The sequence below is a fragment of the Scleropages formosus genome, chromosome 19 (genome assembly GCF_900964775.1).
Source record: "Scleropages formosus chromosome 19, fSclFor1.1, whole genome shotgun sequence".
NCBI classification, from domain to species: domain Eukaryota; kingdom Metazoa; phylum Chordata; class Actinopteri; order Osteoglossiformes; family Osteoglossidae; genus Scleropages; species Scleropages formosus.
The window spans coordinates 18796952-18809119 of NC_041824.1; the positions used below are offsets into that span (position 1 = coordinate 18796952).

The 12168-nt window shown below is 43.0% G+C and overlaps 1 protein-coding gene across 2 annotated transcripts in view; it reads left to right on the plus strand.

The window, feature by feature from the left end:
* Nucleotides 1–12168, plus strand: part of grm4 (glutamate receptor, metabotropic 4) — a 244553-nt gene that overhangs the window by 45830 nt on the left and 186555 nt on the right. For both annotated transcript variants that reach the window (XM_018760620.2, XM_018760621.2), the window contains exon 2: nt 502–1476. In XM_018760620.2, the coding sequence (XP_018616136.1) occupies nt 943–1476 (534 nt within the window). In that variant the 5' untranslated portion in view covers nt 502–942. The remainder of the gene's footprint in view (nt 1–501; nt 1477–12168) is intronic.

Below are 12168 nucleotides of genomic sequence, written 5' to 3' on the forward strand. Positions count from 1 at the left end.
GATTCCTGAGGCATGTAGAATAATTAAGCACAACGGATTGAAGGGAGCCATTGTTCCAAAGAAATCCAGGTCTTAGTTTCCGAGGGCTACGCCATGTGTGTCGTGCACAACAGAGGGGCATTGAAGAATGCATGTGCTTTTCAATTGATTGTGGTTCTTTGCGCTTTGATGTTTAATGTGGCAACCCTTCCTGGTCACCAGTGGCACATTATGTGAACAGGGCTGTCTTTGAACATGAACCAGCCTGTCTTCCACCCACCTTGGGGAGCTCTTACTACCTGTGGGAATGTCAAGGAAATCTGATGTGCAAAGAGAAAGAAAGCAAAACTCACCATTCCAAAAAGCACAAAATAAAATTGCCATTGTCAAATCAACTCTAATGGGAAGTTGGCAGGGACAACGTCAAGGACAACTCTCCAGTGTTGATTTAACAGTACTGATTTTACTCAGATAGAATAGTCCACCTTGTGAGCTCATCCATTTCTAATTCTCTCCTTCCAGGGCTCCTTTCGTTGGCATTGGGAGGACATACCTGTGCATCTGAGACCTGTGGCTGGCTGACGTGGAGTAGCCCCATCTGTCACAGACAGGGCAATTAAAAACCCCTGATGAGGGTGGGTAGAGAAGAATACGAAACAAATCTATCCCTATGTTCTTCCTAAGGTCTCAGGAGGAGAGTCCCTGTGGACCAAGCTGCTGCTCACGTCAGACTGTACAGTAATTGCCTCCATCTACCAGGAGACCACAAGGAGACACTACAAGGAAATACAATACAGGAAGTACACCTGATTATTCTTATTCAGATGGTACCAGAGCCAGAAGAAATGAGAGAAGTCTTTTAACAAAAACTTCACTTCAGACCACTTTTAACTTTACCTACGAGACATTCTTTCCTTTTTACCGAAAGGGATTTGTAGTAGGATCGGAGTTTGGTCTGCCGCTATGTCCCCGTCTGCGGGCTATTTCAGGGAGCGGATTGCCTGTTCCCGCGGTGGCCTGTGTCCGCTACTGGTCCTTGCCTGCTGCTTCTTGGCGGAACTGGCAGCCAAGCCTCGGGCACCGGGCCATGTGCACCTCAACTCTATCCGCATCGATGGGGACATCTCCCTGGGTGGCCTTTTCCCGGTGCATGCACGTGGAAATGATGGCAAGGCATGCGGCGAGCTTAAGAAGGAGAAGGGCATCCACCGTTTGGAAGCCATGCTTTTTGCCCTGGACCGCATCAACAATGACCCCGATCTGCTGCCTAACATCACGCTGGGGGCACGCATCCTCGACACATGCTCGCGTGACACACATGCTCTGGAGCAGTCACTCACCTTTGTGCAGGCACTCATCGAGAAGGATGGCTCTGATGTTAAGTGCCTGGGAGGTGGGCCACCCATCATCACCAAGCCAGAGAGGGTGGTTGGTGTTATTGGGGCCTCTGCCAGCTCTGTCTCCATTATGGTGGCCAACATCTTGCGCCTCTTCAAGGTACAACCCCTCAGTTTCCTGTCCTTCCTATTGGTAGATCACTGTTGTCCACCATCGTCCCATCTGCTGAAATGAGTTGGGTCCCTTTTGGTTTGTGTTTGAGAGCATTTCTTGCTCTTGGTTTAATGTGAATGAGCTCTTTAGCTATTGTTAAGTGTGCAATTCTTTACAATTTTACTGATCTGCAAGCAAATGAGAGTATCTTTCAAAAGGCCTTTTAATAAGATGTTGGATTTATTTAATGCTCAGTATTGCTATGATGGGAAAACTCATATAAATGGAAATATGTTTTTTTTTTTAAATTCCTTGCACGTTTTCCTCTAAATGGGAGTTCTTCAGGCTTGCTTGGGACACATACACAATGAACTGAGAGCAAGAGCCTCTGCTTAATTTGAAATAACAAACATGATGAAGAACAACAGAACAAAGAACAATCACATTCTCTATTTAAGTACTAAGGGCCATAAGGTTATGATCATATCGGCCTGATAAATACATAACTCTATAATTCTGTATGTAGAGTAGTTTTACGTGGATGTGTGAAGTGGTTGAAGGCAGTCTTGAAATAATGTCATGCTACAAATGCTTGTTATTCTCAGCTTCACTCAGCTGTGCACCTTTCGCTTTTCACATTAAAACGTTACTAATATGCAGTAAGTATTTAGAGACATAGCTCTGTTAGGAGGGGGAATACATGGAATAAAGGTTACAGTTCATTAAGACAATTTAGTCCCTTGTGATTCAGAATGAAACCTTAATTCTGTTGTCCAAAGTAAATTAGGTGGTTTCTTGTGAATGTGATGCTTTGTGTAATTGCTGTATCTGTTGCCTCTTGAATGGCTCAACAATCAAAAGTATTCTGTACAAGAATAGGCCTATAGATCAGAGCACCACGGAGAACAAAGATCTGTTCTCCAGAATGCGTGATCTCGAATTCCTCTGGGAAAGAGTTTAATTGGTGACTATTGCACTGAAATCGAGAGCATTTATGAAGACCAGTAGACTGCGGCTGAGAGGAATATATTTGCAGTGATCCTTTCACTGGTGCACTGTTTGCTTGAGACTTTCATGCCTGCAGCTATGTCTCCTTCTCTTAATCTAATGCGTAAATTGTACTTTTGCTGAGATGTACGTCGCTTTGGACAAAAGCGTCTGCTAAATGAATAAATGTAAATGTAAATGTAAATGGTGCCAGCTCTCCTACACAGCAAAAGATTGGTTTGTAACACGTAAAGAAAGAAATTTGCATGGTGGGGGTGTTCTAGGGTGGATAAAGTGTACAGCTTTCTGTGTTTGTATCACATTATGTCAGGCAGTGTGTTAAATGGCATTTAATTTGCTGGAAATCCCTGTTAAGGTTTGACTATAATGAGCCTGCTCTGGAGAGGTCATAAGTATTTGACCTTACTGGAATGGCATTGTGGTCTCATCAGTAGTGATTTAACAAAATAACATAAAACCCTTTTTTACCCTTTGTCTCTATTTCACCTCATTTAACTTGACTGGAAAATCAACAAGAATATACTAACAGTCATATTAGTGACTATATACTAATAGTCACTAATATGTCTTAAAATTTATACAAGGCCAGTTTTTGAGCATTGACGATTGCTAGTGGTGCAGGAATTCAGCGTGACAGAAAGCATTTTAGTCTGTATAAGGGAGTGATCAGTGTTTATAAATGTGTATAATTGGTTCTACGTATTCACAGCTTGACTGTTGTGCGTTGTGATTGACTTTTTGAACTTTTATTCTTATGTGCAACAGGATTGTGCTTTGCAGTATTGCTGCTAGCTAGTTATGGAGCCTCTGCGTTGATCCCTCCTGCTACATGTTCTAAAATGGTAGATTAAAAAGTGTGTGATCTGAAAACGCTTTCAGGCAGTCGGGACAGGATGCTTTCGAGCGGGGGATGCCTGTCTTGTTTGCAACACCGCTTCACAGGGAGTTGGCTGCCATCAAAGAGGAAGTCCTATCACGGCAATATCATGGCTCAGCAAGGCAGACCAGCATGGACTGATAAGAATCTCCTAAGCTCTGATCAAATAGCAGTTGAATGGTTCCAAGGAATACAATAAACTTCACGAAAGCCTCCGAGCCTGAGTCCGGTAATAAGGATGTCTGAAGCTGGACGTTTTCTTAATTGGAGCTTAAAGACGATTCTTTCAGTAAGTACTTCCTTTGACTTGGGCCATCTCTGCGGGTGCACATTCCCATTGCCTTCAGATTATTTAAATGTGTTGAGAAGATCAGACATAGAAGATTAACCAGGCATTTCATATAAAGAACTTACCGTGAGTCGGGAAGATTTATGGCAGAGTTTTGTTAAAGGATCTTGACGCTCACTTTCTGGACGCGGGGCAACATATCTGTATTATCCCAGCAAAGTCGCAACTGGTTAATGGGAAATTATGATAATTCTGTTTCTTACCACGAAAAGAAAGACAACTGCTAATGTATACGGAACTGATATAGTTGTAATCGATGGCATGACCCTTTCCAGTCAGCTGTCTGTAGTGGATTTTATCCTGGTTTAGGGGTAATTTTCAGGTCAGTGGGACAGATTTTTGTGTTCCCAGGACAGGGGACAGATTCTGAGTAGGCAGCAGAGTGCTGAATTTAGTGCTGCCTCATCAGAATCTACGAGCAGCAGCACTTCTGCTGGGCGTCAGAATGTGTTTGGCTCAGTGAACGAGCTATGCTGGGGAGGAGGCCCACATGTTGATACCTCCAGCCTCAGACTGCACTGTCACTGCTGTTTTTCTCACCGTGTTACCAAAGTTCCTTGGTTTGAAATGTACGGCTTTTTGTTAATTAGAAATAAGAGACAAGGTAGTCTACTTAATCCAGTCCTGCCAAATTTTGGATAAAAACTGCTCCATCTAAATATCAACATATAATATTTGGGTCAGTGTACCTGTGGAAAAAAAATGCAAAGCTATGAAATGGTAAAACAATAACACTGCGAATAGCTACACTTTATCTGCTGGTCTGCCCTTCTCCCTGAATGTGAAAATCACTTCCTGCAACAGCTGGAGGCGGCCAAGATGTGCTGTTTGCTAAGTTCTCTCAAGTCAGAGGGATGACATCCCAATCAGCCCAATGAGTATTTCTCACAGGGGTTATGTAATATTGCTCAGCACCCATCCGAAGGACCTCGGCTCGTCCGGCTCGCTTGCTAAACACTATCAGTGGAAACACTAAATAGGCTTTGAAAAATGCGCCACAGGCCCGTGATGGTGGTTTTATGAAACGTAAGTGGTTGTAGCCACCAAATTGCACCAAAGATCAGTGCTGGGTCTTTGTTTCCCCACCTGAGTTTTTCACGTGAAAAGGAACACAGTGTACAGTGCCTTACTGGAGAAAAGCATGTTGCTTTTAAGTCATATTTTCCATAGTGGTTAAACTAGTCACCAGATGGGTATAGGTTTAAATCCCAGACGGGAACAGCTGTTGCATCCCTGCACATTGTACATCAGTGAAGGACTTCTCTTAATTTCAACTCAACGAAAAATGCAAGTTGTCTGAGCTGCCGCCTTCAGAACGTACGATTTGCTCGGTGGCAACAGCAGTGGCAGTGCAAGACAGGGAGCAGAGTGAGCAGATCTCAAAGGCCTTGGAACACAGAAGCTGGATCAGCAGGCGCTCTGGGTCTCTCTCTCTTTCTAAAAGCACAGATGCCTCGCAGCACTTGCTCTCTCCCTCCTCATTAACAGCAGGCACACTTTACTCCGCTACAGCAAATCCCCCCCCTTCCGGCACCAACCACCCCTCACAGGCCTCTGTCATTGTGTTACTGGTGGAGTGGCTATTCAAGCGCAGTTAAAGCCTGTCTTTTACAAAACCGCTGGAACATGGTCCCCAAGATCTATGTGTGTGTTGAAAAGGCAACAAAGAAGTGGTCACCTACAAAACCTCCAACTGTTTTTTTTTTTTTTTTTTTTTTTTAATAAATGTTATGTAACTGAATTGACTGAGATCTTAACAACTGTATGCCTTTGAGAAATTTTCCATGATGACGTCTGGACATCATAGGAACATGCAGCAAGCTACCTGTTTTAATTCGCAGTTAACATCATAGTTTCCCTTCCTCTCATAAAAGCAATTTTCACAACCACTGGTTTTAAAATTTCACTGACATGGTTTTATATCCAGCCAGTCCTGCCATCTCACTTTATTCCTGTGGTCATTCCTAGGGCACTAATCTCTTCATTAAGAATATCAGAGAGGGTATCTCCAGGGCATCTCCTGCCACCTGATCTTCTTTCTACCATGACAGCAATATGCAAAGCGAAGCAGAGTGATAGCAGAGCTGAGCTTTGATGTCAGTATTTTTGCACCCCATCGAATGCAGCAGAGATCAAAAACACTATGACAAAAACAACACAACATGTAGGCCCTTACAAACTCACGTTTTGCCGTAATACATTTTGGGAGTTTTGTCCCTAAGGTATAATGACTTGTTGACACCCTGGTCCTTGTACACAGCAATCTGTTACCATGTTGTTGAGAGGGGACATGCTGAGGATGTTGCAGTAGAGTTGATGAGACTAAAGCATGACTGTTGGAACACCTACAAGGTTCCTCCTCCACGCAGCACTGCAGCCTGCATAACTCCACCGCCCACAGTCAAGCAGTCGTCCAAAGGTCTATGGCAACACCCCCATGTATCTTCTTCACAGCATGATTAAGGACAGTGACTTGAAGGGGGGTGTCGATTTCGATCGCGTGTCCTCCCATTCGGCAGCGGGTGTAATGAGGTGCAGCCAGAACGCATAAACTTGTCAAAAGCCCCTCCTCCGTTGGACATCACACCAGCACATCAATACCTGTCCACACATAAATCATTTTCCCTCCTTTCTGTTCTCAAGATCCGCACCAAAACAAATCACTGAAAAACAAATCTACGAAGCGTTAACTATCTCTTTGTCTGTTGTACTTAACCGGTCATTTATTATAGATTGGAGGTCATGAATTTTTTATACGGGGATGGTCTGAACAGCATTGCCTCCAAACTTGGATGATATATCAGGGTCATTTCCAGTAACCTTTAACCTTGAAGTCATTCCTCAGTCCATGGGTAAGCAATCCTGGCCTTTCCTGCCGTAGGATATCCTGGTTTTCATCCCTGTTGAGCAATTAACTTTGATTTGGATTGAATGCATTACACTGTTCAAATTACCTTTAACCAAAAACACAGACGAGGGACAGAACTCCTCCCACTGCTGAACATGGGCTAACCTTAGTCAGCAACACTCAAAGACCTGCTTGAAATTTATTTGTTTTGCTGTGCTACTACACAAATTCCACTGGGTGAAAATTAAAGAAATAAATAGATAGGAACGTTTTATCTCACCCGATTCTTTATGGGTGTGCGGTCAAAGTGCTCTAGGAATTTTCATCGGAGATTTATAACCACAACGCTATGCCCAGCGGCTAAAAATCCTGTAATGTAATAACACTCCTCACTGCGACTGCTACAATATCATTGCAGTCCTCTCGGGAATCGGTATTAATATGCTGTCTTTCTCCGAACAGCACAATTATTCTTTTGCCCCCCAGGTGAAATCCTGTGGACTTGGGTGATTAGTAAACAACAATATCTTTACTTTTTTACCCCCCTCACAGCAGCAGGCAAATTAGTTACAGTGGTGGTCGTATTACACCTGGAAATGTTATGCAAATTATGTGGGCATTTTTTTTGTATGATCAAAGGTAGCTGCTATGAACAGTGCGCGGCATATAGGTATATGACACCTCGGCTGATTGTAGAATTCTGCCGGGATAGGATGCTATAAAGGAGCACTCTGACATCCCAGCTTCTGCCTCTGGGGAGAGGATGGCTGCATTTCTTATCTCAGGCAGTGAGAGTGTCTAAGAGAGGCGTCTCATCGCGGCTGTTTTGCTCAGCCCACGAGGGCCGCGTCTTTGTTTTTGTTGAAGTGGTAATGAGGTGAAATGTCAACACTCACTTCCCAGAAAACTTCTGGCTCTGGTTGTAAGCTGGATCTTACAGTGGTTCCTAAAAGCTGATGAAGTTAAGGGCTTCTTTTTGTCTCTGTGGTGAATCTCATTAGTCAAAAAAAAAAAATGTTTTAGTTCAGTCTTTCTTTGTGGGATGTTAGCGGAACATTCCAGCCATGAATCTGCAGGTACAGAGATTTGTGCGGAGTAAAGAAAAGGCAGCCTTACATTATTGATTTTCTCCTGTGAGTTGACCCATCGGCTAAAAATAGAGGCAGTAATGATTTTATTTCATTTTGTTCCTTTTAGGCACAGCATCTAACAAACTGCCACGTGAAACTTTTCTGCACATCTTGGCCATTGTGCATTGAAATATTATATTACATTTTCAACTGAGTCCTTTTTCTGTAGATCTGCACCTGTGGGCTGCTATTCACATGAAAAAAAATTGCTGCATTTGTATGGACTTCCCGCCTTGCCTGGCTTAGGTAATCCAGATGTTATGCACTACCTGCCAGTTCACAGGTGAGACACACTTTCATTAGTGCAATCAATGGAAGCAAGCTGCGCATTGATCTCAGGCAGGGCAGTGATTTATTGGGGTAGCAGGTCCAGTGAATGCAACTCACCAGCCGTGTAGCTGATGCGACACCCATTCTGTGAAAGCTTCTTTTGCTAACTTTCTGAACGTTCAAAAGAAATTTAAAAATATTCTGCATTGAACTAGTGCTCAGTATAAGTATATTTAAAAAAGAACATTGTGATTTCTGCACTGCAATTATACTTCTAATAAATAAACAATACTCAATTCACAGACTCATTCAGTCACACACCAAGGGAAATCTGAAGTCACACATTTACCTCAACACATGGATTGTGGGAGGAAACCAGAGCATCATGAGGAACATGGGCAGGACATGCAAATTGCACACTGACTGAGCTGCATTTGAATCCGCAGCCTACCGGCTACACCACTGTGTTGCTGCTGCAGAATTTTTTTTTTTTTATAAATTAAGTTTGCTCTCCAAGTAAAATTAAATATTGTCTGTTACACTATTCTGAAAACAGCTAAACAAAAAATCACTGTCTGCTAGGTATTATAATAACTTATTACAGCTAATACCTTTGTCCGGCATAACTTAATTTTGCGTTGTGAGCTACCGCTGGTTTACCCATTTATACAGCCGGGTAATTTTTACTGGCAGAATTCAGCTCAAGTATCAAGGACGCTATAGTAGGAGCTAGGATCCAAACTTGTGTCTTTTATTGCAGAGCAACAGTTCTGTTACTTGCCATTAAGTTATACATTTACTTTGAAGGTAAACACATTTCTCAAAGGCAATACCCCAGTGGCAGGAGCAGGGATCAAACCAGCAACCTTCGGGTTACAAGTTATTCTTAACAGCTAAAACACTGAATGGCTTGTAATAAGAAAACCCAGCCAGACTCTATATTCCATGAGCACCAGGTGTGGTTAATTGGAACAGTGAGACACTACAAAAAGCCGGGAAAGCTTGAGAAAAGAGGTGCTGGAGTGTTGAATCTGGCACTGAGAAAAGTAGGCTGAAGTTGTGGGGAAGGAGCTGAGAGCTTTGAGAGACTTTCTGTGCAAATGCATAATATGAATTTAAGAGTCTGAGTTGGTCTGGAGTGTTCAGCTGAGGGAAAGATTTAATTTTATTGATGTTTGAGTTCTGTTCTACTTTTGTGTTCACTAGATCAGGGATAGCTTTTTCTTTTTATAGTCAGAGCTATTTAAGGATTTAGTTGTGTTAACTGATAATTACAGAAACGTAGTAAAACCTGTGGGAAGTCCAGGTACTACCAGCCCATGTTTGCTCACTCCTAGAACCTGACACATCTTGCCCTTTTATGAAGCATGTACAATTAGCATATTAAATTATTAAATTAATTTCTAAATTATTAATGATCATTAAATTGCATATCTTTTTATCTTACTACAACTCAGTTCTAAAAGAGGGGGGTGTGGTGGCGCAGCGGGCTTGGCTGGGTCCTGGTATCTGGTTGGTCTGGGGTTCGAGTCCCGCTTGGGGTACTCTGCGATGGATTGGCGTCCCGTCCTGGGTTAGGCTCCGGCTTGCCTTGACCCAGCTTGGGGCAAGCAATTTCAGCCAGTGTGTGTGAGTTCTGAAATACATGTATATGTTTGGCCAATGAAACAAGCAGAACATCAGAAAATCTCAGCTGACAGCAAGGAGGTATTACTAATGCTCTGCAGTAAAAGTGGCATGATGAGAGAAAAATCAAAATGTGAAAAATTCTAAAGCAATTAGAAGAGGATTACAGGAATTTAATGTGCTTAAAGTACATTTTTTCCTGACGTGAATTTTTTTTAACATGACTGATACCAAAAAAATACTCTGAAAAATTCAGCTTCTACAGAAATTAACTTAACAGAATAAATGTAAATCTCGCTACCCATCTCTGAGTATGTGTCATCATTAGTGCTCTTTCACAATAGCCCAGAACACTTACACATCTGCTAAAGTGGGCCTGTTTTAGGATGTTACCAGCATCACTGAAGTTTACTAAGAATGTACTGCCTTTTTCATAGCTCTTGCTTTTTAAATCAGATGGCTTTTTTATGGCAGCACCATTATTCTTTCGGTTTGTCCTCAAACCGTTCAAGCGGAAGGCTGAAGGAAAAAAAAAATCTTCAAGGCTCAGTGGCTGGAGGCGAAGTGGACTTCATGCTTTCGCGCGCAGTGGGCATAGCAGCAGCCTTCATGAGTCACTCCGCTGTCACACATCAAAGCCCCTCATGTCCCTCGACATTTTTGCATCCATTGTAACCAACTCTCAGCCTAGAAATATTATGTAAATTGAGGTAGATTAAATCATAAGTGGAAGTGGAAATTATTTCTTCTTGGGTTTTAACAATGTATTGTCACTCTCTCTAATGACGGGTGCAATATTTGCTCTCACAGAAAGTGAGATTCAGAGTTTCCTACATAGTGGCAACTGGAATGCAAAGAGCGTGCACCTGTGCCAGATTGTTTCAGATCAGATCAGAGTATTATGTTTTCAAGGTGCGTTCGATATAAAAAATACTGGGAAGATTGAAAGAAGTTAGAAATTATTTATCTAAGCATTCATAAATGTTTTGCCTCTGTATAAGTGGAATCCTGCAGCCCATGAAGATCAGAGTGGAATTCCAGGAAACTCGGATGAAAGCAGGCAAGTTCTCCTGTTTTTGCCTGGCTTGCAATCACCATTAACTTTATCCCATGGGCAACACTTTATGCTTAGTTCCCTTTTCTTCGGCATCCCAGGACTCATGCGGTATGTGGCACTAGGGGAATGTCTAGCCCTGTTCAACGGGTTGTTGGAAAAACCGAGTCAATCGTGGCCGGACCCTCAACGAGCGTGCTGGAACAACTGTTCACTTCATCAAGCTGTTTAACCAGGGAGAAGTTCCAACATAGTGAAAGGCTGAGACCTCACCTCTGCTCCAGCGTGGTTGTTAAATGTACATAAAATGCTTGGGTGACTACTAAATAGCTGTGAGGACTCAGTACATGGACTGCGTGTCAAAAGGAGGCTTTAAAATGCTCATGCACTTAGCCTGTAACATCTATTAAAATGATTTTGTCTCATTCCTGACCACGGGATAGTACTGGTGAGTGTTCTGCAGTGGCCCTCGGTGATGCTGAGACCCCAGATTGGAATCAGAGCCGTGCCGCTGTAATTGCTGATTCGGATTGGAGCCGACATTCTGGGCCCCGCAAGCAGTCCCAGTGTCTCTTGTCCTGTTCATTACAAAAATGTTGCGACAGCTTTGCTTGCGAGGGCTCTGGGTTGATGACACAAGGAGCTATTATGCTACACCACAAGCTACTCAAATTCCAGATATGGAATCCTGGAAGGAATGAAGTTCTACTGCCACTATGGGTGTTTTTCTTTCTTTAAAGTTCATTGAGCTGTATCATTTACTGTGTTTTACCGCTGCTCATAACTGTGGGGTTTTGAGGACATACCCCTGTAATGTGAGCCACAGGGCTAGATGGGAAGCTTATTGTGTATATGAGCAATTCTAATTAGGTGGCCCTACACTTGCATCCCCTTTACCAATTTGGTATACATTGATGTCACAGAAACTTGGGCAGGTGACTCACCGCTCACTGTCACAAGTATGAGGATCTGAGGCACCGCAAAACCAAGAAAACAAAAGGTCCCAGAGTATCACGCAGTCCCACATATGGCCAAAAAACCCTCATGATTGTACATGGACCCTCTCTCATACATCGCTTCCTCAGAGAAAAGGCGTTACTTTGTGTGAGTGAAAAAAAAAAATTGAACAAAGGCTGTTCCTGAAAAACAAACCACGTCACTCTGTCTCCGGGGGCAATCAGTGAAGTTTTTAACTGTCTGAACACTTACTTTTCCCCTGTACACTCCAGCTCTAGAACTATCCTTGGATGACCTCTGGTAGGCTTCAGCTGGGCTAAGGCGCTAAGTGCAGGGTGATGAGGAGTGGCTGCTAGTAGAGGTGCTGTGGGTCACATCCTGGGAACTACCTTTTTGGGTTTTTTTTGTTTTTTGTAATTTAACGTGCAGGTAACACGAGACACAAGCTTTAAAGGCCATTGGCTCTGCACGTGTTTCCTGGCATCAAGCCCGAAGGAGGCATAAGTTTTGTAATGGAAATGCCACATGAGGGTCAGCCCAATCGCTGTGACATCAATCCAATTAATGTAGTCTTCACCC